The 27,788-nt window shown below is 44.8% G+C and overlaps 2 protein-coding genes across 3 annotated transcripts; both read right to left on the bottom strand.

Moving 5' to 3' along the window:
* Positions 1-835: 835 nt before the first annotated feature.
* On the bottom strand, positions 836-3,765 carry IL20 (interleukin 20). 2 transcript variants are annotated; one of them, XM_007100344.3, is made up of 5 exons: positions 3,610-3,765; positions 3,256-3,321; positions 2,992-3,144; positions 2,251-2,325; positions 836-978 (listed from the first exon to the last, which is right to left on the bottom strand). In XM_007100344.3, the coding sequence occupies exons 1-5, from the start codon at positions 3,763-3,765 to the stop codon at positions 901-903; spliced, it is 528 nt and encodes a 175-aa protein (XP_007100406.1). In that variant the 3' UTR covers positions 836-900. The 2 variants fall into 2 exon arrangements, with proteins under 2 accessions (XP_007100406.1, XP_054939906.1); XM_055083931.1 differs by lacking the exon at positions 2,251-2,325.
* A 16,349-nt stretch (positions 3,766-20,114) lies between these two features.
* IL19 (interleukin 19) lies at positions 20,115-27,250 on the bottom strand. Its single transcript, XM_007100342.4, has 5 exons — positions 26,901-27,250; positions 26,695-26,760; positions 24,193-24,345; positions 22,858-22,932; positions 20,115-20,617 (listed from the first exon to the last, which is right to left on the bottom strand). The coding sequence occupies exons 1-5, from the start codon at positions 27,042-27,044 to the stop codon at positions 20,507-20,509; spliced, it is 549 nt and encodes a 182-aa protein (XP_007100404.1). The 5' UTR covers positions 27,045-27,250; the 3' UTR covers positions 20,115-20,506.
* Between the last annotated feature and the right edge of the window lie 538 nt (positions 27,251-27,788).

Genomic DNA, 27,788 nt, shown 5'->3' on the forward strand with positions numbered 1-27,788 from the left:
AAACAGCGGTACAGAGAGGAGAGTGCTCAACACCAGCAAGGAGGAAGCAGGGAGGACTGATGCCCCTCACCCTGTCACAGTCCCTTTATGTGGAGGGCAGAGTCATGGGATCAGAGCTGTGGGTGATTTAGGAGATAGAGCTGGGGATGCATTTGGCAGGGGAGAGAAGGCCCAGGTTCCCACTGGCATCTTCCTTCCCCGAAGAAGCAAGAGGTCCCTAGGTAATATGAGATTCAAGCTATCCCCATCATTGTTTCTACTCCTGAAGCATTTTCAAACTCCAAGCAGATATCATACGGAGAAAACTCTATTTGTAAAAATACGTTCCGGTCCCAGAGGATTCCATAAATGGAAGATACACAAGTCTGGGGTTTGGGAGTTGAGTAGGGGTGGTCAGTAATTGTAAGACAAGCCTGTAATTTCACATCAGAAGTTCTTCTTCCACAACCCACGCTTAGTAGCCATTGGTTCAGTTTTACGTATCTCTTAAAGCACTGGTGGTCAGTAAACATGTCCTTAATTTAATAAAATTCTAGCCACTCTAGAAGGTAGAAGGTTTGTTTACTCTATGAAAAACCTGCTCTAGTTGGGTTATAAACATAATCTGTGAATTGTTTAAAAAAGTCTCATCTTCAAATATAAAAATAGCAAAAATAAATATATTAACTCATAAATACACCCAACAGTAAAAAAGATCTTATTAAAATCTGACAAAACTCTAGATTAAGAATAGGAACACATGAAGATAATCACAATAAGGAAAAAATAATAAATAAATAATATACACAGTGACCAGCACTAAACTATACAACAAAGAGATGGTGGTTTGGGGTCATGCCTTCCGGGTACTGAGGGCTGGGAGTCTTGGCCCAGAATACTCTCAGCAGCATCACTTTCTTCCTAGTCCATCTCTTCCATCCAGCTCAGGAGAATGTCTAGCTCCCCCAAAGCCTTCACCACTGCTGCCGGAGGCTGAAGCTGGAAGAGACCAAGTGAAGTGGTGAGCAATTCATAAAGAGACAATGTGGGCTCCAAGGTTAATCCTCTCCTTTCACTGGTAGGTCTATTAGAGATTGTAAACAGAGCATCTTTTTCAAAATGAAGAGCTCGAGAGACATTATGGAACCTCAAGATCTCACAAGAGGGAGGAAAAATCATTGAGTCCAATCACCCTAGTCTTACATAGAGAAACTGGGGCCCAGGGGGGTAGCAGAATTGGGACTACAACTCAAGCCTCTTGAATCACAGGGATCAAAGTAATTAGGCTGTTTTTTAAAGAAAGATGTGTGTCTGTGTGTGTGTGTGTCTGTGTGTGTGTGTCTGTGTGTGTGTGTGTGTACAGGTTTCCTACTGTGCATCCTTCAATGGAACAAATATTTATTGTGCTAAGCATTGGGCTGGCTAGGGACTCAGAAACGAATGACACCATCACTACCCACAGGGAATTCACAGTTGAGTGAGGGAGACAGGCAGAAGCAGGCAATTAAAATGTAGTGTGGGGCTTCCCTGGTGGCGCAGTGGTTGGGAGTCCGCCTGCCGATGCAGGGGACGCGGGTTCGTGCCCCGGTCCGGGAAGATCCCACATGCCGCGGAGCGGCTGGGCCCGTGAGCCATGGCCCCCGAGCCTGCGCGTCCGGAGCCTGTGTTCCGCAACGGGAGAGGCCACAGCAGTGAGAGGCCCGCGTACTGCAAAAAAAAAAAAAGTAGTGTGGTAAATAGATGATGGGGTCCCCACAGGATGACAGGAGCGCTTAACTCCGAGAGAAGTAGCCAGTGCCTTCCTGGAGGTGATGCCTAGGCTGAGTCTTAAAGGATGAGTAGGAATTAGTGAGTGTGGAGCAGACTCCAGCCTTCCTGGCAGATGTGCAAAGGCATTCAGGTGAGAAACAGCATGGCATGGGCATGCATGACATTGTGAGTGACTATTTTTGAGGGTATGTACAAGTGTGTGAATGTCGGAAAACTATCGCCTCTAGTTTGTGTAGCTGGAAAGTTCAGATGTCTCTGGAGTGACTTGATGGAATCATGGTTATTCCTTCTTGATTCCCAGAGCATCTTGCAGAGACAGCACCCTTCTAGAGCCTGAATGGGTATCCCCTGGGTTAAAGCAGAGGGACAGTCCACATGACCTCGGAGGGCCATTAACCTGAGGGCTATAACATTTCTTTGAGTATGAACATCTATCCCACCCAAATATGATCTCAGTTCTAAAAACACACTCATCCCAACCAAGGCCAAAATTGCATATACCTCTTTGAAGTGGCTCATAAGCTGGCTGTATTTCTCCATTGCTTCCTCCCCACAAGGGCATGCCATATGGACATGCTGAAAAGAATACCAAAGAATGACAGATTTTATTAAAGATTCTGATTTTCTGCCCTTGCCATTGACACGAAGTAGGTGGAAGTTCTATTCTTTCACCTATAGAAGTCTTTTCAGACCTCCTTATTTAGGATCATTAAACTGATCATCAGCTAGAAGAGGAAGCATATAGAGCTCATTGTTTCTTTTTAGAAACAGGCAGCACTGAAAGAGTTTGTGATCACTGTATCCCATCTGGCCTACACCCCCCAACCCAGTTCTAGTCTAGCTCCCTCCAGAGAGCCCCCAGGGGAGAGAGAATTGGATTCCTAGGTCCTGTCTTGAGATTGAGTCCGGTTGTCTGCTGATTAGCTGCCTGGACTCAGTATGCACTAGTATGCCGCAGGATAACTCACCTACAGAAGAAGCATAATTTCATGGATACTAGAAAATTATCAGTGACATCAAATAGGTAGCACTTTATAGTTCTGTAGACATTTTGCATGGAGCTTGTATTCAAAAGTAAATATAACTGAGTTCTTATTACCTAGTCACATGGCTCAACACAGATTATTAGAACTCTTGGACTCAGTTCTTCCATCCATTAAATGGGGCTAAGAATGAGCCTGATTGCTAAGTCATTGAAGCTATGTGCTGAGGTGGATCCTTTTACCCAAGACCCTTAGTCACACAGAGCCAGAGGTCCTTCTTGATGGTAAGAAAAGAGTTGGCGAGACCGCTGATCTTCTGGAGGATACGGTGGTCAGGGGTCTGATAGTTTTTGAATACCCTGTCCAGGTAGAGTCTCAGTACATGGTGGAGGAGGCAGCACTGACCTGCAGGCTACAAAGAAGACTGGCATGTTGGTGGGGGGGAGGGTGTCCAGGGACAAGGGTGCTGGAGATGCCCCCAGCTCATATTTCCTCCCAGAACTCATACAGACCAAGCATGTACCTTTGTGTCTTGCAAAGGCTGAGTCTTCCTCAAGATTCTGAGGTCAATGATTTCATCTTTGGGTTGCTAAACAGCGGAAGGCAAAATGAAAGAGTACAGGTCAGTAACTGCTGCCAGGATCTTAGACATCCAGACGTCCCATCCCTTCCCTGCCATGGCACAGTGGGCAGAGTCCCTCTCCAAAACACTTTTAAGTCATGAACTACAGATATTTCCTGGGAACACATCCTCCTGGTAAGGAGTCCCCAGCCTGACTCTTTTTGTGATCACACTGCTGGGGGACAGAGAAAAATAAATAGAAAAGTGGGGAGGCAGTCACAAAGTGGAAGGTGGGGTCCCTCCTTCACATAGCACTCTGTCCTGTATCTCCGAAAATCCACTTTGAATTGCCTGAAGACTTGAGGTGATCATACAGCTTCCCAAATGGAGTGTCTTCAGCCTGGCAGAAGGTGTCCAGAAGAGATAAAAGACAGCAGAAATAAGGCAGAGGGGAAGCCCAGAGCCTTTCATTCTGGAGACCACAGGAGCTAAGAATTCAAAGGAAAGGGCATGACTTATTGATTTCCCCATCTCATGCCTTAAGAAGCCAATCCTGTCACCAGAGACATGCCTCCCCCCCCGGTCCCCGATGTCCCCTGGTGAAACTTAATAGCTTCATCTGACTTCAGATGGTCTGGCACATTCATCCAACTTACTAAGGAAAAGAGAAGAGAAGCCTTCAGGTGCTTGTTCAGGGTCTCAGTATGAGTTGGTGCTACAGGTCCTGGCTCCTTTATTCTCTCCCCATCCCAGCCCCATCGTTATTGCCCAGCAGGAAAGGCCTGGAGCAGCAGGCACTTGCAATGAGTAGATAGAGGATGACATTTCAGGGAAAATGTCAGAACTTGTTTTTGCGTGTTGACGTATATAGTCTTCCCTTCCAGGATGCCAATGTAGCTCACCCTTCTGGTCCCCTTAGACCCACAGAGGGACTGGGGGAAAACTGAACCTCATAGAAGCTGTTGCCAAGCCACCAAAAACATTTCAGGGAAATTGTCTGGATTTTACAGCCATCCCCAGGGCAGAGGAACTTAGCTCTATTTGGCATTTGTCTGAGATGATTGGTTATTTGAGGATAGTAGATTTATTTCAGCCCCGAAGGCAAATAGAAAGTCAATGATTTCATAACAGTCCTTCAGCCAGGGAAAGGCAAGTTCTGATGGGCAATCAGCGTAATTCCACCTAACACTTCTCCACCCTCCTGGAGTGCCTGGACTCCATAGCGCCCCCTGCAGGAAGGCAGCAGTCAGGCATACCTGGGACTAATCCAAGAGTATGCGCTTTCCTAGCCTTGTAACTCAGGCTGAGGATCAAGTAAGCGATCCCAAAAGAAAGAGGAAAAAGGTGGGAAGGAATTCATTTCTTCCTGGGATGAGGCTTGCTCTGTAAGTGGGCACTTTATAGTAGTTGTTGAGTTTTAAGGTAAAATGATAATGCGCTGAGATTAAGGAGAGGAGAGTGAAACACTCACCTCAGGCACAAAATTTAAGGAGACAAAAGTCTCAGTAATCAAGATAAATAATATTTTAATGCAGTAGCAAAATTAATGAAAACAATCCATGATGAACAAAAGATTAACAATTTAAATAAAGACAGGATCTGACAGGGCCATGCTGAGCCATATCGGAACCCAGGACAAAAGGGGAAATGAGTGCTCCTATCTGTCTATCTATCTATCTATACATCATCTATCTAGCCATCTATATCTACGTATGTTTATCCATCCATCTATATCTATCTATGTATCTATATCCATAACTATGTTTTTATGTATCAGAAGTATATGTTGAAAATATTAGTGATGAGTTTTCTTCCCTTAAAACCAGGAAAGTAAAATTATAATAAATTCTGTTTGGGACATAAATAACATATTTAAACTTAAAAATAATGTGAGTTGTAGTGCAGCTAATTATCAATTTTTCAATAATTTTCAACTACCTTAATGTCTTGGAAAAATAATATACATAAAATAATAAAAACATATGCAGAAGAGTACAAATGAAACTATTTACAAAACAGAAGTAGACTCACAGATGTAGAAAACAAACTTATGGTTACCAGGGTGTAAGGGGGGGAGGGATAAATTGGGAGATTGGGATTGACCTATACTCACTACTATACATAAAATAGATAACGAATAAGGACCTACTGTACAGCACAGGGAACTCTACTCAATATTCCGTTATGGCCTATATGGGAAAAGAATCTAAAAAAGAGTGGATATAAGTATATGTATATGTATAACTGATTCACTTTGTTGTACACCTAAAACTAAAACAGCATTGTAAATCAACGATACTCCAATAAAAATCTTTAAAAAGCATATATAGAGAGGTGTACATCTTTCCTGTTTGCCTTAGGTTCCAGGATGCCTTGGTAAAGCACTGATAATCATTACCACTTACTGATTTTTTTCCTATGTTCCAATCAATAAGCTCTGTATACTTTACATTCATATTCACTTGGGATGCTTCCACAGGTAGGAAAAGGGAATAAACAAATCAAACCCAAAAGTATCAGAGAGAACTCTGGGTTTGAGAGCTAGGTCCAAATGCCTGCTCTACCAGTCCCCATCAGTGTAGGTTGTCCCAGTTTTCCCAAGACTGGGGCGGGATCCAGGGCATAGCACTTTAACTTTTAAAACTGAAAACGTCACAGGTAAATCTGGATGAGTTACTGACTCTCCATCTATGTGACCTTGGACAAGTCGACTCACCTCTCTGAGTTTTGTTTTCTTAGCCCCCAAATGGTTATAATTAAACTTACCCCAGAAATTTGTTTTGACATTTAAATAAAATGATGCATGATTCGTACACCTAGCATCTAGTGAGTGATCAACTCATTTTAAATAGAGAATGATGTTAGTTGCCTTGAACATAGTGGGTGTATGGTAAATATATGTTAAATTCAACAATTCGATCAGCATTTATTAAGCACCCACTGTCTTGAATATCATGCTAGGTACTGGAATACAAAGATAAACATGACAATTCCCTATTCTCTAGGATATTTTGTCCTAATGAAAAGGACTCCTTTAGACATGGCCCTGAACACACCTGGCTAGATGACTAGGAGAACTGGGCTCATCCCCAGAACCATGTGAATAGTGTAGAGAGAGGGAGCTCTCTTACTTGAGCTCAGGAAGGGCTGCTGCTTGTGATCTCCTAGGAGTCTGTCTCAAGCTAAGAGGTTTCCAATTATGTGTATGAATATATATATATATATATATATATATATATCCCATGAAGGAAGTCAGCTCCCACAGGTGAGGGCTAAAACTCCCTTGGAATTTCTCTGGTGGCACGGGACTTCCTCCCGGCCTGAGGCAGTTTAATTGCAGACTGGATTACCTCAACACCTTCCTCCTCTAAGAAGCACTTCTTTGGAGATTACTGGTTTAGTTATTGGTTAAAGGATACCTCTTTCTTTCTGGCTCCCTTCCAGAAGGAAGGTAAAATGGTAATCAGAACAGAAAAGATCACTGAATTACAGAACTGGAAGAGAATTCCAGGAGGTGCTTTTTCCCCCTCCTCTAAATCCAGTTCTCCTAACCAGTTTTCTCCCCAGACCCAGACACTGTGGACTCGCTCCTGCTGTTTCTCCTTTGCCTTTGCTCCTCCCACCATTTCTCTCCAACAGTGGCTACCCTACTTTCCCTCCATTTATCACTGAAGAGTGGAACCCAATTCTTTATTCCCGAACTACTTTGGTCCAAAGCAATTCCTCTCTTCTCTAACTTCCAACAGCAGATTTTTCTTTGGCACATGAGAGTCTAACGTTGCCCTCTGTTTCATGGGTCTTAGCTTTTTCTCCCTAATGATACTGGAAGATTTTCTTAGACATGGACTAATCCATTAGGCGAGACCACACCTCCAGGCAAGATTAAATTAAGGCACCTGAGATTAACCTCCAACAGTGCTTTGGAAACTGTCAAGATGGTAGAGATTATAATATATTCCTTTGCAACATTTTTCCTATTCAATATCTGACACTCTGAAGTCCTGTATTTAAGTTCAGGGATTCCATAGTTACCAGGATAACTTTGGCATATTCTTTCATCTTTCTGGATGTCAATTTACATTATCTGTAAAATGAGAGCAATAGAATAGATAATGTACAAGATCTTTTCCAATTCTGACATTCAATGTCACTATGATGCTTTGCTCTTCTACCTTTTGACCAGAACACTCCTTTTTAATAATGTCTTTTAATGTCTTCCTAAAGTTCCTTGATAAATGCTGAAAACGTGTGAATATCTTATCTAAATATCTCTTGCGCTTATGCCTGTTTTTCCATCCTTGTTAGTAAGTAAACAATTTCTCATCCATAACTGTGATTAAAGTAAAATTGAGAAACATGGTCTGACAAGACTTTCAGGGAATATAAGCTGTACCCGTGTCAGTCAGTTCCTTCTCATTAACCAAGAAGAATCCAGTTGTTTTGTTCTAAGTTACATGTAATGATTAAGTAAATTTAGTTCACGTGCAATCCCAATTTAATAATGAAGACTCTGCTTTTCCTATATCAGAATACTTTATTCTTTTTTAAAATCTGCTGAATAGATCCCATTCCACACTCAGCACAGACACCAATTCAACTTATCTGCTATAAAAAACTTCCTCTGTCTCACCCTAACCTCTCTCTCTCTACACCACCACCTACCGAGGCAAAATTTATCCCTCCCTCCCACCTTCGGAGCTACCCTTTATTTTGTGCCTCTTGTGTAATTATCACAGTGAATTGCAATTTGGGGGGTTACATATCTTTATCTCCCACTGGCCCGAGAGCTCCTTGTTCAACTTCATGGTCCCAACACTCAATGGTTCCTGGTAGGTGCTCAGCAAACACTTGATGACTATTGAATGAACATGTTGATTTCAAATTGTTCTTTCTTTATATTATATCCTAAAACCACAGGATCTCAAGCTTAGCTGTACCTGAAAATGGAGACATACAAACCAATCAGTAATTACCAAATGGCCTAAAATTAGAGCAAGAGAGGAGAATGGGGACACGAGAGTGAAAGATAAGCTGGTTGGAGGTCAGAAGTAAGATTGGTCATGTTAAGGAGTTAGGACTTTATCCAAAAGCAAGGTGTTATGAAGGCTTTTAGCAAGGAGCAATGAGATTAGAAAGGCACACTTGAAAATGGACTTGAGGCAGGTAAGACTGGAGATGGGGAATCCAGCCATTGAAGTAGTCCCAGAGAGAGATTTAACCTTGGCTTGAACTAGTCGCAGCAGAGAGAGAGAGAGAGAGAGAGAGAGAGAGACGTGGGTGGACTTGAGAGAATTTAAATACATTTTTTAAATGTTTGGAGACTGATTAAATGTGTAGGTTAGGGAGAGGAGGAATCAAGGATAGTAAAAATATTGCTAGGTTGAACCACATGCAATTTCCATCTGTGTAGGTCAAGATTGGTCTGATATTACAAACAAACTTATCTATGAAACAAACAGACTCACAGACATAGAAAACAGACTTGATTGTCAAGAGGGAAGGGTGGGGTGGGAGAATAATGGGATTGGGAGTTTGGGATTAGCAGATGCAAACTATTATATATAGGATTGATAAATAACAAGGTCCTACTCTATAGCACAGGGAACTATATTCAACATCAATAAACCATAATGGAAAAGAATAGGAAAAAGTATATATATAACTGAATCACTTTGCTGCATACCAGAAACTAACACAACATTGTAAATCAACTGTAATGCAATAAAATTAAAATTAAAAATTAAAAAAAGACTGGTCTGATATTGGCCTTGTCTTATAATTCAACCTAATAACTATTATAATGATAATGTAGAGCATATCCTAATCCTAGTGCCTGGACTTAGATATTAAATGCTCTATACATTATAATCATAATATATATAACATATGTTATATATATACTAATACATATATATTATACTTATTGTCATGTAATTCTCATAAAATTCCACTAAGAATATAAGATTTTTGAGGGCAAGAATTTTGTCTGTCTTATCTACCCCTGTATTACACATGCCTGGAATGGAGCCCAGTTCATAGTAAGCTTTTACTAAATATGTGTTGGATAAATTATTATCTCTTTGGGGCAGGTCTTATAACCCAGTTTTCTGATGATGAAACTTAAGCTTAGAGATTGAATGGTTTTCCCAAGTTCCCCCAGCCAGTAAATGACAGATCTTCCTCAAAAAACAGTATCTCTTTCTACTGTTATTACCGATGTGTGGGTACTAAGGCCCAGGGAAGCAACATGGAGATCAAGGAGACAGTTGGTGGCAGGATGGAGACATCAACCTAGGTCTCCTAATTTGGAATTTATTACTCTTTGTGTTAAATTGTGTGTTCTCAGAGGCAAGGGGGCCCAGGAAAAGTAGGGGGAATATGCCAGGGGATAGGATTCCCAGTTCTACTTCTGGTCCTATGTGCAAGGGAGAGACCTGACAAGATGTTCAGTTAAAAGAACAGACCACCCATCTCATCTGTCTGAGAACCTTCCAGACACTGAATCCACAATAATAGAAACAATCTTTCTCATTCTATCACGTCCCATCATCCCTTCCAGGATTCCTGAATCACTGGGATAATTCCATCCTATCGTAGGCAATACCAGCTGCTTGAGGACCCGTCTCACAGGCGATAAACAGGATGGGTGTTGTTACCCAGTTTGTGAAACAGGCAAGGAACTGTTGCAACCCATCCTCAAGTCCTGAAATCAGAAAGTTTTCAAACTTCCCAATACAATGAAATTTACTTTTTCTTGGAGCATTAATATTAATCATAACATTCTAAGAACACGTTGGTTCAGTATTGCAAATAATTGCCGGAAATAATTGCAAATTATTGCCACACCTTCTGTAACATGACCCCTTCAAGTTGTCACATAAGAACAAAGGTGAAATAGAGTTTTGTTGTGAGTCTCTTCCCTTTGCAAGCTGGCCCCTGCCTGCAGGTACAATCCCAGATCCTTTAGAGAAGACAGTGGCCTGCAGTGCATGCATTTCATAATTTAATTTGCGGGGGGCCCAGGGGCACCCCTGCCACAATATCACTCCTCTAGTAGTAGAGCTAGAAGTGACTTCAAGTACATCTAGTCCAATTCCCTCATTCCACAAATGGGGAAACTATGGTTCAGATAGGTTAAGTAACTTGCCCAAGGTCACTCAGCTGGTAAAAGACTCAAGTTGAAATCAATCAAGTAATCTTTCCAATAAATGACACTTTTAACCCATTATGAACTATTCTTCTAGAGTAAGTAGCATCCCTTTAAAATGAGACCAAGAGAGAAGCTTTTCCCATCATAATTCTGGCAGAAGAAATGACTCTTCTATGGAAAGAACATAGAGGGGGTTGACTGGACACCCAGTTCTAATATTTACATCCACACCACCAACTTTCAGGGTGACCTTGGATGACCCAAGACAAGTCCTTACATTTCAGGCATTCACTGATTTCTCAATGAAATGGAGAACAAAACCTACTTTGCCTGTCTGGCTCACTGATTTGCCAGGAGGTTTTAAAATATATGCATAGTTATGCAAATCTTTAAGCTCGAAAGTAGATTTTTATTACTCCTTCTGTCTGATAGAATAGATTTTAAGTCATTCTTTCCATAAACATTTACTAACTAAATGCCTGCTACCTGCAAGACACTGCTGAAGGCTGTGAGGGTTAGTGATGCCTCAGGAGATCTCTGGTCCCTGGCTGCTTATAGCCTCAATGAGGGGATATGCTCGTGCTTGCAGAACCACAGACAAAGTCAACACTTCTGCATGAGCACAAGGTATGTGCTGAGGAGCACAGAGGAGGGAGGCTCACACCTCACACCGAGGAGGGTTTGATCTGAACCTTTAAATGGACAAAGACTCTGGAGAGAGGTAGGGAGGAGGAGTGGAGTCCAGCAAAGGGCATTCAGGACAGAGATGACTGGGGCAGCAAAGCTCACAAGGTATTTGAGGACAGGTGAATGAACTAGCAGTGGCCGATCAAGTTGGAAATATGGCCACATCATCAAGGAGCAAGAATATCATGCCAAGGAATGTGAATTTGGACTAGAAACCTAAGTTCCAGCTCTAGCTTCAGCTTCATCCCACTGTGTGGTCTTGGGGAAATCACTTCCCTTCTCTGGGCCTCAGTTTCCTCATCTGTGAATTGTGGGGAAATAAATTAAATGACTTCTTAAGTCTCCTTCAGCTGGACCTTTTGATTCTGTAATTCTTTGTCTTTGCCCCGAGGCAATAGGGAGCCATGAAGGGTCTTATAGTGAGAGAGAGAGAGACACAGTAATAGCTGTGCACTAACCAGGAGATTTTCAAGGGCGGCGCAGTGCATAGCACCTTGTCAGTGCTCAAATGGAATGGTTGGGGATGATGCGGCTCTGGTAGAGAAATGAGGGTACATTTCATGAGCACATCAATCTAACTTTAAGAAGTAGGGTTTCAAAACTAGAGGTCAGCATGTAATCAGTGCCTGTGTGGTTGAAAAGATAAGCTGGGCAGAGGAGAGAGAAAACAAATTCTTTGTTATGAAATAAAATCGGCTTCTTAACCAAGTCATTTTGGGGCAGGAAACAATTTTCTAGAAACCAAGAAAAAAACCCCAGCCACTCCTCTTCTCCCACAGCAAGTCCTGAGTTGGCATTTTAGGGTTTTCCCTGTCTATGATGACATCACATTTGCTGGCATCTGGGCTTCCTGTCCAGATGCATCACTTTGCAGGGAAACACGTAGCCATTAGGGTTCTGCTGGAGGAAGACCTCAGCTCCCATTCTCGGGCCTGCAATATTAGAAGCTTCGCCCCGCCTGAGGCCCCTGCTACCCCCTTGCAGGGTGGGGGTGGGCGGAGCAGCCGATTCCCTCAGAAGCAGTGCATTTTCAGTTCCCTCTCCTCAAAGCTGACAGAATGAGTGACATCATTTCCCTTTCCTGCTTTTTTCCATCTTGTCTGTTTAATCAGCCCGACTTGCTGCCAACCTCTCTCCTGAGATTTCCTCTGACGTACCTGGGTCCCCCAGAGTTAGCTAACCCCTCCTGCCCGCTGTCTACAAAGTGGGAGCCACTGGGAAAACCCTCTCCTGGACATGGAGTCTGGGAACAAAACTCCAGACATGAACTTGAATTAAGTTTTCTCACCTAGGAGAATAAGGATGTACTCATTTCTTTTCCTTTTAATTCCACGAATGAGCGTCGAGTCTCCCATGTGCAGGCGCTGAGCTGGATGACCCAAGAATGCCAGAAGGAACAGGCTTGGTCTCTTGGGACCTCTCAGTGGACCTCAGAGCATGGTGAGGGGAACAGATGCTCTAATGTAGGAGTTCCCAATCTGGCAGAAGGCAGATGGGAAAAAGCCACATCTTATCTTTTCAATAAACTTTAATCAAAATTTAACTTTTTTTTTTTTATTAAAAGGATAGGAAACAAATACAGACCACAATAGTATTAATGGTGCCTGTGACTTTGTCACTGATAGAAATCACAGATATTTTGTATCCCATTATGGTCGTTTCAGATATCTCAACATATTTACAATCTTCACGACTTAGAAATGTCAGTAATTTGTAGGCCCACTGCTAGATCTTAATTAGGGCATTAATAAAGAAGCACATTTATTATATAATACCCATTGTCATTTCCATATTTTGATAGCTGTATTTTAATAAAATTAGTTTCTTTTGCCATCCTATGTATTTTATTTTATGCATTTAGAAACATTATTCTGACTAGGGTCCATAGGCTTTGCTGGTGTGCCATGGCACATGAAAGGTTAATAGCCCTTGCTCTAATGGCAGATGCAAAGGCCCAGGGGTATGGCAACCATATCTTCCCAATTGTGACATGCAGTCTGAGAAGAATGAGGCTGTTTATAGGGATAATGGGAGCGTTTGTTACCAGGACTTCCCTGGAACAATTCTGGGTCTGTGTTCATCATAGGCATTGGGGGAAGGGAGTGCTGAGATGACTTCTGAGGGATAAGGAGTATCTCTGGGAAGGTTTCTTGGAGAAAGTTCAGTTTGAGCAAAACTTTGAAGAACTAATAATTTATGAGCTTTGGGGATGGAGAGACCGTCAGGAGCAGAAGGGCCCTTGCTCCTTACAGTAAGAAAAGCTGCAACAAAATTCCTGAGACCAGAGAGCCTGTTGGTACCTGGAGGATGGTGCTCCTGTGGGTGTTGGGTAGGGAAGGGAGGTAGGTATTAAAAAAGGTTGAAAAGAGTCAAAATGCAATGAACTGTGAACATCAATCTGAGGACATTCCACTCTGAAACTTTCCATTTCTGAAGAATCAGTGAGTGTTTTCCTTTGGTAAGCTGCTCAGGATCTAGATACCATCACATGCATCCCAGGAACTCAACAGAATTGCTTGCTGATGTGTTTCCCTAACTAAATTCAAGGCACTTTTTCATGTGCTGGTTCCCTGAAGAGAGACTGAGCTCTCTGATTGCCAGCAACTCTCATACAAGACACCACTTCTAGCCACCTGGGCATAATCCCACCACCCCAGGTGTGACCACAGAGGGAGGTCGTCTGCACCCTGCCTCAGGGGTAACTCATGTAGAGTACACCTGCTCTTCTTGGGCTAGGGGTGGGGGATGTTTTAGAGGTGTCGAGTAGGTGAGGAAGAGGAGGTGAAGTTGGTACTTCTTGAGTTCTTTCTCCCCACCCACAGGGCCGCAGGACCACATGGCTCCCAAGAGAGCTGGGGTCCAGGTTAGCATGATAGCCAAAGGGCTGGTAGCCCAGCAGTGGAATGGGAGGCACTAATGCTTCAGGCTTCAGGACATAGAGTTAAGGACCGTAAAACAACAATTGGGCAACATCGAAACCCAAGCCAGGGAGGCCAGACAGAGGGGAAAACTGAATCTTTGCTATGGGCTAGAGACAGGGACATTAGCAAGGAATGTCCTGGAGGATAAGAGGAAGCCAGAGAGATTCCTAAAGCCAAACGGCAAAGCCGTAGGCTTCCTCCAAGAGGCCAAGAGTGAGCTGCCTAGAGGACAGCTGGGGTTGCCTTTGTGGCATGCAGGCATTCATTCATTCAAAGAATATTTATGTACTGAGTGCAGCCATTCACAAAGTAGCTGTCCTGAGGAGCTCAGTCTGGAGAGAGGAGATGGGCGCCAAGATGTCTCTGACTTGTCAAAAACTGGAAAATCACTCTGGGTCCCAGGAATGCAAATGAGGATATGGGGATGGAGGTGAATAGGAAGGAGCAGGAGGAAGACTGTTTCTGCCCTGGCGGTGGGACTATGGTTCTTGGGAAGTTAAGTCCAGGCTGGGGTAGAGCTAGGACAGCAGCAGAATGTGGCCACAGGCTCTTCTGTTGTTCGTTTATGGCACTTACCGCATGCCAGGCACTAAGTACTTCGTTAAATATTAACTCACTTGATCTTCCGGCAACCCTTAAGGTAGGGATGATTTTTCCCTTCATTTTCCAAAATAAGGAAACTGAGCCATAGAGTCTTCTTAGAGCATCTAGAAAGTGACCAGAGAGAGACATCGAGACCAAAGGCGTGCTGAGGCAAACTTATCTCCTGGAACGAAAGCTGGATTTTGAACCCTCTCCCGGTCCTGGTGCCTGGATCAAGACTGTGCCTGCACAGAAAATGTCTCTTTCACAACATTCAGTCTCCACTGACGGTGGTTCCATGGTAGAGGCCAGAGACTGGGCTAATTGAATATATTTCCGTAACAGAATTGCAAGTACATACTGTCTCTAGAACTCATAATAACTTTTTAAGAATATATCCTCCCCAAAACTCCTTGACCAAACATGATTTGCTGACCCCTTACCTCCAGGAATGATCAGCTGGCTTCTGCCACCGAGCAGAGGCATTTGTTCACAGCTGCAGGGGACATCAGGTGATTTGGATGCAACAGGGATTGTGCTAGGCATGAACAAAGCAAGGTTCAGATAGAGTCAAGGGAAGAGTTTCACACTGGCCTGAGTCTGTGACAGAGGAAGGGTACGGGCAGAAGAACCTTCAGGGGGTGGGCTGAGTAGCAGGAGAATCAGGAAGGCTGCCTGGACCCTGACTGGACGCACAGAAACTGCAAGCGCCCCTGTGAGGGGGCTCAGCTGAGAGCCTCCTGGAGGTGCAGGCCTGGAAGGCAGCACAGTTTGCCTTATCTCACTTGCTAGTTTAAAAAAACATGTAAGAGGGAGGCTTTCCCAAAACAACAGTGTTTTATGGGAAATAAGATTAGAAAAGTTGAAAATCACTAAATAGTAACAACCATCATTTTAATGAGCACCTACTCTGCACCCACTACACAGCTACTGTAAATGGGACCTTGAATCCTTATAACAATCCATGAGGCAGCTATCTCCTTAATTTGTGCACATGTGGAAAGGGAGGCTCAGGTTAAGTATATTGCCCAAGATCACACAGTAAGTGGCAGGACCAGGATTTCACACAAACCTATCCTCTTATCCATTTGGCCAAACTTCTGGGCACGTCCGTGGTTCCAAAAGACAGGCTGCCCTGAGCCTGTGTGGCTGTCAGTGATCTGCTCCGGAAGATGGAAGGGGGATAGAATGTCCTCCAGGAGGAGCCCAGACTCGTCTGGGCCAGGAATATCCTGTGACACATTCAGAAGTCAGCCTGTGCTTTTTTGCTCTGCGTTGGTCCATAAATTTGTGTGTAACTTCCCAGGCTTGTTTCTGGCAAGTCCAGGCCCCTTTTTATGCACATGGGTTTAAAGATCTGTGTTGCTGGCATCCAGTGTAGCAACTTGGGCTCTGGGTTAGAGAGCTTGGCCCAAAGGAAGCTCCCCCAGCAGCAAGGGGAAGGAGCACTGGAGCCAGCAAGATCAGACCTGGGTTCACTTTCTGGACCTGCCGTACCTCGGCCATGTGACCTCAGGCAAGTCCTCCCACCTCCCCGAGCCTCAGATGCCTCTGCTGGTCACATGGGGATGAGACCTACGACCTCCTCAGCTCCTCTGAGACTTAAGTGAGGTCATATACGTAAAGTACCCGCATGGTCCTTCCACAAGCTATGGATTCCCTCCCCTTGCACCTGAGCGGTGGAAGATGAGCCCTAGATTTCTCAAGGCCTCCTCCTACGAGCTAATCAAGGACTCAGAAGGTATGGTTTGGGAGTGAATTTTATACTTGGTTCCTTAGCAGGTATTTATGAAGCACCAGCTCTGTGAAAACAAAAACAAAAAATAACAACACCAAGAACAAAAAGCACAACTCTGTGCCAGGCCCTCTGTGGACTGCACAAGAGCCAGGACACATTCTTCAAGTCTGGAAGGAGAGCAAGGACAGGTAGACGAGTGAAGTGGTGAAAGTGAAGCAAGCAGGCAGGAGATATGGGGCTGGGGCTTCTTCTCCGTCAGTAGTGCTTCCTGCCCCTCCCTCTCCTGCTCTATCTCCTCCTCCTCTACTTTACAACCATTGATACAACATATTTCTTTCCTGCTGCTACAGCTCCTTATGCCAGTAAAGCTCCTCTTCTCTTGTCCACCATGCATTCAAGGTGGGGTAGAACACCTGCACTGGGTATTGTTAAAAGATAAACTGATGCATATTAAAATTCTTTTACCATTTTATTTGAGCAAAAATCTATTGGAATCTGCAGCACCAAACCGGAAGTGGTTAGGAGCTCTCTGCGATCAGAAGCCTGGAAGGACATATATAGAGAAGGTGAGGAAGCAAAGAAAGGAAGCTATTTGATTGGCTACAGATTAAAGCCTAGTTGGGTGTTTGTGATGGTTCCTCAGCATTTTGATTTCATAACCTTGAAGCGTTAACGTGCTTAGATTTTGGTTTGCTTACACAGACCCACCAGGGCATTACAGCCACCTAAGGGTAATGGTCTCCTTGTTTAAGTAAACAAATCCCAGTTCCACAACTAACTGCGTGACCCTCGGTGTGCTGTTGAACCTTGCTAAGCTTCAGACCTCATCATCTGTGTAATTGGGTTGTTAATAATCTTTCCCGTAGAGGATTATTGTGAGGAGGAAAGGAGAAAACGAAAGTAGTTTTCACCTCGGTGAAAACATTCAAAGAGGGGGACTTTTTCATTTTATTTCATTCTCACTTTTATAGGACTGTCATGAAAATTAAATGAAATATATATTCATAATATATTATGTATATTTCTTAGACGACTGTCTGGCATGTAGAAAGCACTGTATGAATGTTTGCTGTTATTATCGTTTTAATGCATCCAGATCACGTATTCCTGAAACATGAATTTAACACTTACTAAGTGCCAGGCAGTGAAGAAACTGAACTATCCTCATGGAGGTTACATTTGAGTGAAGAAACAAATAATAATAAAATAGGATGCTGGGGAAGCAGGAAAGGGGTATAAGATGGGCTGAAGGTGGAAATGGGGGTCTTTTTTTAAAATAAATTTATTTATTTTATTTATTTATTTTTGGCTGAGTTGGGTCTTCATTGCTGCACGCGGGCTTTCTCTAGTTGCGGTGAGTGGGGGCTACTCTTCTTTGGTGCACGGCCTTCTCATTGCCATGGCTTCTCTTGTTGTGGAGCACCGGCTCTAGGTGCGCGGGCTTCAGTAGCTGTGGCACACAGGCTCACTAGTTGTGGCTCATGGGCTCTAGAGCACAGGCTCCGTAGTTGTGGCGCATGGGCTTAGTTTCTCCGCGGCATGTGGGATCTTCCCGGACCAGGGATTGAACCCACGTCCCCTGCATTGGCAGGCGGATTCTCAACCACTGCGCCACCAGGGAAGCCCTGGAAATGGGGTCTTAATGCTTAAATAGTATACCTTTTGAGTAAAGGCCTAAAGGAGATGGAGGTGTAAGCCACGCAGGTGTCTGTGGGAAGCACACCTTGGGGAGTCACAGAAGATGAGAAATGCTCTAATGAAGCTGGTCCTGCTGCCATCATCCAGCCGGCTCAGGATGGACATCCAGCCAAGTCTCCTTGGGAAAGTTGAGTCCTCCGCAAACAACTTTGCTTCCTCTTAATAGTCTATTAATCCCATTCGTGAATAACATTGGAGTGTTTTTTAATCCTACCTTAGCTTACGTGTGTATACACACAAACCACAAAGGCCCTAAGGTGAGGACATGCCTGGTATGTTTGAGAAACACGAAGTAGGCCAGTGTGGTAGGGTGGTACTGAGCCTGGACAAGAAGTAGGGGACACAGGAAGAGGAAAGGGAGTTGGGAAGGCAGTGTGTGCAGATATGAGGGCTTCTTAGGCCATCGTAATGCTCCGGCTTTTAAATGATAGCACAGGAGTCAGTATCCACATTACAGACAACTAAGGGTCAAAGAAATGTAGTGACCTGCCCCGGGCAAATCATGGCAGACTTGGAACCAGACTGTGATTCCTGACTTGGCACTCTTTACACTACACGTGCAGCCTCCCACCCTGCTGGCGCTAGAGGGGACTTTGCCTCACTTGTAGCTCCCAGCAACACTTGCAGACTGGTGCTATTATCTCCATTTTACAGAAGAGGACATTGAGACTTAGAGACACTAAGTAATTCGCTCAAAGTCACATAGCATTGGAACCAGGCCTGTCTGACTTCAGAGGTCCTGCTCTGTCCACTAAAGCACATTCTGTGAAATCTCTTTCCCAGGTAGGAATAAAGAAAAGTTGCTTCAGCCAGCCAGTTACGGTATAGATAGTGACCCAGGATAGTACATGTAAAGCACTTATTTCAGCATCTGGCACATGCAGGTGCTCAATAAGTATCAGTTGTTATTGTCATTAACCATCTGAGGACTGTCCACCTGGAAATTAGTACCCATTTGGCCAGAACCCCTCTACCGAGAATCCCCCCTGCCTTGGGCTGCACTCATTCAGCTTTGTCACCATGACAACCATCCCTTTGTCAGAAACACCCTCTCTCCAACCCCACATACATACCCATGCGGGATGAACTTAGGGTCAGAAAAGACATCTAGGTTGGGAGCAGCTAGAAAGGAACGAGAGAGAGAAAGAGATGTAAGCAGCTTTTGGCAGGAAAAAGCTCTTTGCAGGAAAGAGCTGTCTTCTTTTGTCTTGTCACCGATCTTAACCCAGGCACCCCAATGTTCTACTCATCTCCTCCCTAGCACATCTTTCAAATCTTTTGATCACCCAGTACTTTGCCTAACTTGTTGATTCTTTCCGTAGATCAAAGAAACAGAAATGAAGAATAGGAAATCAACAGATGACCAGATCTCTTTCCCAGCTTCCCCTTCAGTAATCTTGCGAACAAACTTTGGGAACAAGATAGCATCTAAAGAAAAATCAGGAGGAGTCGACGAGCCTGCACACAGTGGGGGATGGCGGTGACTCTGACCCCCTAACTCAGTGATAAACTGAGATTACTTCCCTGTTTCCCTTTAAAAGCTTTCACATCCGAGCAGAATCTTTGGAGGTGGTTTCTGGGGGATGCTGAGTCCATCTCCCCAGATTGCCAGCATTCTGACTGAAGGCACATTTCCTTTCTATCAACATTTGTGAGTATTGATTTTGTAGATCAGTGGGACCCAATTCAATAACAGAGAGACAGAGAGAAAAGACAGAAACACAGAGAAAGAGAGATCAGAAATGGAGTGGTAGCAAGAAGGAGTCATGATCAGAAGCCCTATGTTCATCCTCTTGATCATTATGTGGAGGACAGGGTGCTGGATGGAGTCCAGTTTGAAACACTTGGCCCTGAATCACTTTGGGGCTCTGAGTAAATTTTTATCCCTCTCTAGGTCTCAGTTTCCCCATCTGTTTCTGTTCTTTAAGGCCTTTTTAATTCCAATAGTCACCATTCATGGTTCCTTCTCCCTGAATCAGAAGACACTTCCACTAATTGGTAAAGAACAGAGTTTATTCAAAAAATCAGTCAGTACAATATGCACTACAGGATACCACTTAGATCACATCACAGACACAGGATAGACAAGTTCACAGTAAATTAGGTGGAAGCTCACCCTCTCCCTCCAGGATGGCCTGCAGGACCTTTCGACAGACATATTTCATATAAATATGACAGTAGACTACTTGGATACTTTCAGGTGGAATCAGACAGCCTGGGCCCAGCCAGTGAGACTTGTAGCTACAGGGTAAGATGTGCTCAAACCTAGATTTTCCCCTACAGTACCTCAGCCCCAGAGAAGAGAATTCCAAATGGGCAGGAAGTTTTCCTCAAAAAGACCCAATTTGCGTAAAAATGGAGCCTTCCCATCTCCCTCCCCTTCAAAGTTGGCTGTCTCCCACCGGAAACCTCTCAGGGGCCGTTCATCCCCCAAACTTAGGTTTCTTGTCTTGAGGCAGCAGAAGTTCCTTGATGATTCTTCTCAATCCAGGCTAGCAAGATGTCAAGCTCTCCCAGAGACTTAATGGCAGCAGACCGGACCTCCAACTGAAACCATGGAAATCATCATAAGCACCTGCCTTTCTAGACCGTGTCATAGTTTTCAAATCACTTTCCCCACGTTCTGGTCCCCATGAGGTCTGCTTTTTATTCAACCATTATATCCGCAGGGCATACAGACCTCAAATTATTTTCCTAATAGGTGACCTAAATTGCTTTCCACAGACAAGCAGTTAAATCATGTCAGCAACTTATAAACAAAATGAAAAGGTCTTCCTTCTTTGCCCTCTGTTTTTCACTTTCCTATATTTCCCAGAAAAAACCAACTTGCTTTTCTGGCAGTTCTGCTTACTTTCCTGTTTACATCAGTTTGCTTTAGTGCTTCATCTCTCCCAGAAATCCGCAATCCCAGAGGTGCCCAGCAGTGGGAAGGGAGAAGGTGGTGCCTCCACTGGACAAATTAAAGCACTGAGGCCCCTAAGGATGTGTCCTACCCAATGTGACACAGCCGGTTGGTAGAAGAGCTGAACTGGAACCCAAGTCTCCTGACTTCTTCCAGCTCTTCCTCAGCAGAATAGAAGGAGATGGTAAGATCCAAAAGTATGTCCTATGGAGCCAGATGGCATGGGATCGAGCCCTACCTGCATCACTTAGTTGCAGTAGAAACTTAGTTAATTTACTTAACCTGTTTGTGCCTTGGTTTCCTAACTTATCAAATGCAGATAATGGCTCATAGCATTGTTGTGAGGGATAAGTGTGTTAATACATTTAGTGTGTTTAGAACAATACCTGGCTCATAGGAAGAACGATACGAGTTTCAGCCATTGTTAGATTATCCTGTGGAGCCTCCCCACAAAGAAGCAGAGGTCTGAACAGACTCCCCAGCTCCTTGTTATTCCAAACATTGTCATAATTTGGGAGTGTGGTTGAAACACAGACCTACCAGCCAGAACCTGCATTTTAACAGGATCTCTAAATGATGCACTTAAGAATCACTGCTTCTAACTCCACCTCTACATGAGGTGTGCATTCAACATCTGCACCTACATGAGAAGCACTATTCTTCATCACCACACAGGGTGCTGATGTCAGTTACTGGCCACAGTGACACCCAGCAGGTAGCATGTTTCATGTGTAACAGCTTACAGATCTCTGGAGATCTTTGCTCCCTCTTTTATCACCCTCATCTTAAACAGTATGTGCTTTCCCTCAAAACTTAACGTGGGTCTGATATGTGAGGGCATAAGAAAATGCTCGAAGGATGGTATGCAAGGGGAGCCCAGGAAACTAGCAGGTGAGGTAAGACCAACACACTCTCTGCAGACGCAGAATTGGGCAGACCTGCAATAAATACTGTTGAGTAATCATTCATCGTTAGAGAAATGCAAATCCAAACTACAATGAGGTATCATCTCACACCGGTCAGAATGGCCACCATCAAAAAGTCTACAAACAATAAATGCTGGAGAGGGTGTGGAGAAAAGGGAACCCTCTTGCACTGTTGGTGGGAATGTAAATTGATACAGCCACTATGGAGAACAGTATGGAGGTTCCTTAAAAAACTAAAAATAGAACTACCACACGACCCAGCAATCCCACTACTGGGCAACTACTTCTTAATGTCCATGAAGATAGTGGTTGGACACTGGATCATGGATGCAGAAAAGTTCTATCTTTATCTCCGTGGCCTTGCATACAGTGGGTGGATGGACCTGGAGTCTGTCATACGGAGTGAAGTAAGTCAGAAAGAGAAAAACAAATACGGTATGCTAACACATATATATGGAATATATATATATATATATATATATATATATAAAGGTCATGAAGAACCTAGGGGCAGGATGGGAATAAAGACGCAGACCTACTAGAGAATGGACTTGACACGGGGGAGCGGAAGGGGAAGCTGGGACAAAGTGAGAGAGTGGCATGGACATATACACACTACCAAATGTAGGATGGATAGCTGGTGGGAAGCAGCCGCATAGCACAGGGAGATCAGTCACTGCTTTGTGACCACCTAGAGGGGTGGGATAGGGAGGGTGGGAGGGAGGGAGATGCAAGAGGGAAGAGATATGGGAACATATGTATATGTATAACTGATTCACTTTGTTATAAAGCAGAAACGAACACACCATTGTAAAGCAATTATACTCCAATAAAGGTGTTAAGATAAATAAATCAATAAATACTGTTGAGTAAATGAATGAATTTGAATGGAGAGGAGGCTGCCCAATCAGGCTCTGACATCCCATTTCCATCTTCCCCATCCTCTTCCCTTCCCTTACCTGATCATAGGTGTCATGGATGATTCTGGTTGCATTGATGGCCTCCTGCCTGCAGTGACACAACCTCTGCTCCTGCTGTGATCAACCGGAGACAGCACCCATCAGAGGACCTTTCCACCCCAGCTCACTCTCACCACCACCTCCCGCATGAGGAGTGATAGTTCTCCTTCCTCCCAAGGTGAGAGTCAGGTGAGTAAACCCAGCTTGGGGCAGAAGGGAGCAGTAGGGTCTGCATGTAGAGTCACCCAGCACTTACCCAGGGCTGGAAAGGCCTGGAGACGTAGGTTCTAAGTCTGTGTGTCACCACCCAGTACAGCGTTAGGTAGGCGCTCAATGAATATGTTGGGCCAGTTAATTAAATAATTGGTTAAATGAATCTTAATGTAAGTGGGACAGGGGTCATGACCTCTTCTAACAATTTTAGAACCCAAGGCACAGAGAGGTGAAGTAACTTGCCACAAAGTTACACAGGAAATCTTTGGCAGAGATGGGGCCAGAGCCCAGGTTTTCTCCTGGTCTAAGTTTTTGTTGGTTTGTTTGGGTTTGGTTTCACTTCTGAGGCTTGTTTTTAATAGATCACAATGAATGAGTAGGTGATCCTTAGGAGAGGCTATACCAGGGAACCACCCAGAGGTTAATTGGTATGGAAACCCCAAAGGGCCAGAGACAAAGAAACTAGGGGGGCTTCCCTGGTGGCGCAGTGGTTGAGAATCTGCCTGCTAACGCAGGGGACACGGGTTCGAGACCTGGTCTGGGAAGATCCCACACGCCACAGAGCAACTGGGCCCGTGAGCCACAACTACTGAGCCTGCGTGTCTGGAGCCTGTGCTCCGCAATGGGAGAGGCCGCGACAGCGAGAGGCCCGCACACCGCGATGCAGAGCGGCCCCCGCTTGCCACAACTGGAGAAAGCCCTCGCACAGAAACGAGGACCCAACACAGCAAAAATAAATAAATAAATTAATAAGCTCCTACCCCCAACATCTTCTTTAAAAAAAAAGAAAAGAAGAAGAAAAAAAGAGAAAGAAACTAGGGGTATGCCTGTGAAAAGCCCCAGTATGCCTCTCTCACAGGCCAGCCCCGGCATCACTTAAGAGATGCTTTGACATAAGTCGGTCACCACAGGAAGATTATCCATGAGGAAACTGGGTCTGATGAGGAGGAAGCCCTGGACAAGGAGGGACCACTGGAAGAGGCTCCCAACAGTTCTCCCCATGGGCGACAGGGCAGAGAATTTCCTCTGAGTCCAGGATCCATTTTGGAACACTGACTGGGGGCCAGCATGTCCAGGGCTCTCCCTGGGGCAGACGGAAAGCAGATGCTGCTGGTGACTCACACATCGTTGTAGAGTCTTCTGCATGTAGAGGAAAGAGTTGGCAATGCTGCTGGTTTTTCTCAAGATTTGGGGGCTCAGCTCTTGATGGTCCTTGAACACCCTGTCCACGTAAAATGCCAGGAGGTTCTTGGTCACGCAGCACACATCTAAGGGCTACAGACACAAATTAGGGAAAGCCCCAGAGGCCCTCTTCTCTTACTATCTTAGAGACCAAAGCAGCCTGCTTCGGTAGGGGCAAGAGGGAGTGAAATAACTAGAAGTCATTTTTTTCAATTCATATTGGTCTCAGAGGGTCCTCTTAACCGCACCAAAGCTACTTATGACAAAGGCACCAAGGAGAGATTGCGGTTCTCACCCTCTTTTTACATGGCCAGGAGATATATTCACGAGGGATGGAGCCCAGTCAGAGACTAGAATTCTCTCTACAGCATCTCCAACATGTCATCCCTAACTTCGGCTTAACCGTTTCCATCAGACACCTCCCTTTTGAAAGGACCAATGTCTGAGCAGCTTTCTTGAAAAGTACTTCCTTACATTGTGCTGAAGTCTGCCTCTCTGGAACATCTCCTAGCCACCAACATGTGTTTATTCGATGGTTATTGCGTGTCAGGCCTGTGCTGGGCACGTATTCCTTTCTGTGTAATGACACTGTGTTTATCCTGGCCACCCTGCTCAGCTCTCCTCCAGTCTGTCCTTTTTAAACTTCAGGGATCACTTGGATGGAGCTGAGATGTGCAAGAATGGAAACTGACAGCTGCAGAAATGCACACATGTGGGCAGGTCCTCCTCGGGCGGAGTGCAGCTCTCCCTAAGGGAAAGCTCCTGACTGCCCCAGGCACAGTTTAAAGCAGCAGGCCAGGCAGAGTTTCCTTCTAGCAGTTTGCACTCGGCCCTGAGAGCCAGCGCAGGAGATTTATGGCTCAGTCTGAGAAGGGAAGTGGCTATAGCCAGTGGTGCATTTATCTTCATTAGCATTAAAGCAGCAAAGCCTCCTTGGCCCCACAGGCAGATTTTCTGACACGGAAACTCACTTTGCAACACAAAAACCCTCCTTTTCCTCTGCTCCTGCTAATTGCCTTAACCAACCTGCAAAAAGTTGCAACCTTTGTTTTATCAAGGAGGGAGAGAGGGGGGGAGGGGAGAAATATGGCAAAGACCTGCATCCTCATCGACCCCTTTCCTTATGCCACATCAGCTATTTCTAGACCTTGAGAGGACAAAGAATTTGGAGACAGAGGCATGAGACTTGGGGGGGTCTATTCCTGGCTCAACCACTAACTAGTCATTCTTTCTCCCAAGATGTCAATTTGGTCACTTGAAAATGGTGGTTTTGGAAAAAATGGCCTTTTGGATCCCTTCCAGATATCATATTCTCTGAGTCTCTATACCATTGGCTGGAATAGTATTTAGGAAGTGGCTCCATGTGTTTACCATAAATAAATCAGGCCTAATACTGCCTAGAAAAATTATCTCGTGCAGAGAAGCCCAAGGAAAAAGTAACTCTTTGTGGATGTACCTTACACTCTGTCACATAAATGCCTGAAAGAACTGGATCTTTCTAGAATGCTTACAAGGACTGGAGGAGCTCACTTTTAAAGGCACTTCTCAGTGGCCCCTTCTGTAAATGAATTATCACCTCGTAAGCCAACAGTTTTGTAACACACTCTCACCACCTCTCTCTGGACAAGTAGACTGATCCCCTCCCTGCTGGCGGTTGTAAAGAACATCACCAGACCGTCTAAAAGACTTTGTGGTCATACAGTCTTTGGCTCAAAAACCTGCAGGGACTCCATATGGCCGCACGGCGCAGCCAAAAAAGATAAAAAAAAGAAGGCCGAGGCTCAGCCAGTCAGTTTCCATTTTGGCCTGGCTTTCAAGGTTCTTGGTAAATGACTCCAACGTATTTGTCCACTTCATTCTCTTCCACTTGCCTTCATGTCCCTCACACCACGAGCCTGGGTGTCTCTTTTATTTTTTTCGGCCGTGCCGCGCGGCTTGCAGTATCTTAGTTCCCTGACCAGGGATTGAGCCTGCGCGCTCAGCAGTGAAAGCACAGAGTCCTAACCACTGAAATGCCAGGGAATTCCCCCTGGTTGCCTCTATGTCCCCTGACATGTATCCATTGATTTTACATACCCATTCTCCCCAAAACCTTCCATCTCTTTTAGCCACTAACCCCAAGCCTACTCAGCTTTTAAGTCACTGCTCATTTTCTCAGCTTCCCCATGAAACCTTCCAGAGTCACCCTAAGCCCTAGACATCCTGTCCCATTTGAGCGTGTGGCACCCCAATCACTCCCTGGGTGAACACCCTCCCATGGGGTTCAAGGTTGCTGAGACACGAGTGTGCCCTCACGCATCAGTTGACATGTGAGAAGCCAGAGCATCAGAGCTCACTGGAGGTTAGGAAAGAGAAGAGCACAGGGTGAGGATTTCTCCCTCAGCCCTGTGCCACTTCACCGTAAAAATGACAACAGAGGAACGAGCAGACACAGGCCAATACCTTAATGCTGTGCAGAGTCTCCGATGTGGACAGGATGGTGACATTTTGGAAGGTGTCCTTAGCTTGCTGTGGAGGAAAACAGAAGTACAGACACAAGCAGTGAGTACTCCACATTCTCCGGAGACACAAAGGTAATGAGAAAGAACTGGCTCTCCACGTTGAGGCACGCCCCCCTGCGCACGCCTTCACCCCAAACCCGTACTCACAATGGCGTTTTTGATCCCTCGGAAACTCTCCTCCATACGGCGCATGTCCATGGAAATCAGACATCTCCTGAGACCTCCGGCATGCGCTGAGCACAGAAAAAACATCACACCCAGGAGGCAGAGAGAAACACACTGTGCCTGCATGTCCTACAGGAAGGGATGAAGTCAGCTTCCCAGCCAAGACTGAAGAGCAAGGAAAGAGACGCCAACCGAGTTCCCCTTTGGACCTCACGGGGCAGGCCAGATGGCAGCCGAGAAAACAGGACTCAGTACCTCAGCCTGTGGACCTTGGGGCATATGTCTCCTTCTCTGGATTTTTTTTTAATCAATTGAATGAGCCCTTCCCTGTCCCCCCTGCCCCCGCTCCACCCCTAGAGAGGCTGATCCAGCGCTCTCCCAACTCCCAGGGAGTAAATTATTCGTGTGTAAATCACTCTCATGACTCAACAGGGCTCACTTTTCAACAGGGGTGAGAAGCATTGTTTTTAATAAGTTAAATAGAAAAACAGGGTTGGTAATATGCCCTAGGAGTTAGGCAACAGATCTGAAAAACTATAAAAGCACATTTTGTTTTGTTTTTTTTAACATCTTTATTGGAGTATAATTGCTTTACAATGGTGTGTCAGTTTCTGCTTTATAACAAAGTGAATCAGTTATACATATACATATGTTCCCATATCTCTTCCCTCTTGCGTCTCCCTCCCACCCTCCCTAGCCCACCCCTCTAGGTGGTCACAAAGCACTGAGCTGATCTCCCTGTGCCATGTGGCTGCTTCCCACTAGCTATCTATCTACATTTGGTAGTGTGTATATGTCCATGCCACTCTCTCACTTTGTCCCAGCTTCCCCTTCCCCCTCCCCATGTCCTCAAGTCCATTCTCTATGTCT

This window comes from Physeter macrocephalus, chromosome 4 (assembly GCF_002837175.3).
Source record: "Physeter macrocephalus isolate SW-GA chromosome 4, ASM283717v5, whole genome shotgun sequence".
NCBI classification, from domain to species: Eukaryota; Metazoa; Chordata; class Mammalia; order Artiodactyla; family Physeteridae; genus Physeter; species Physeter macrocephalus.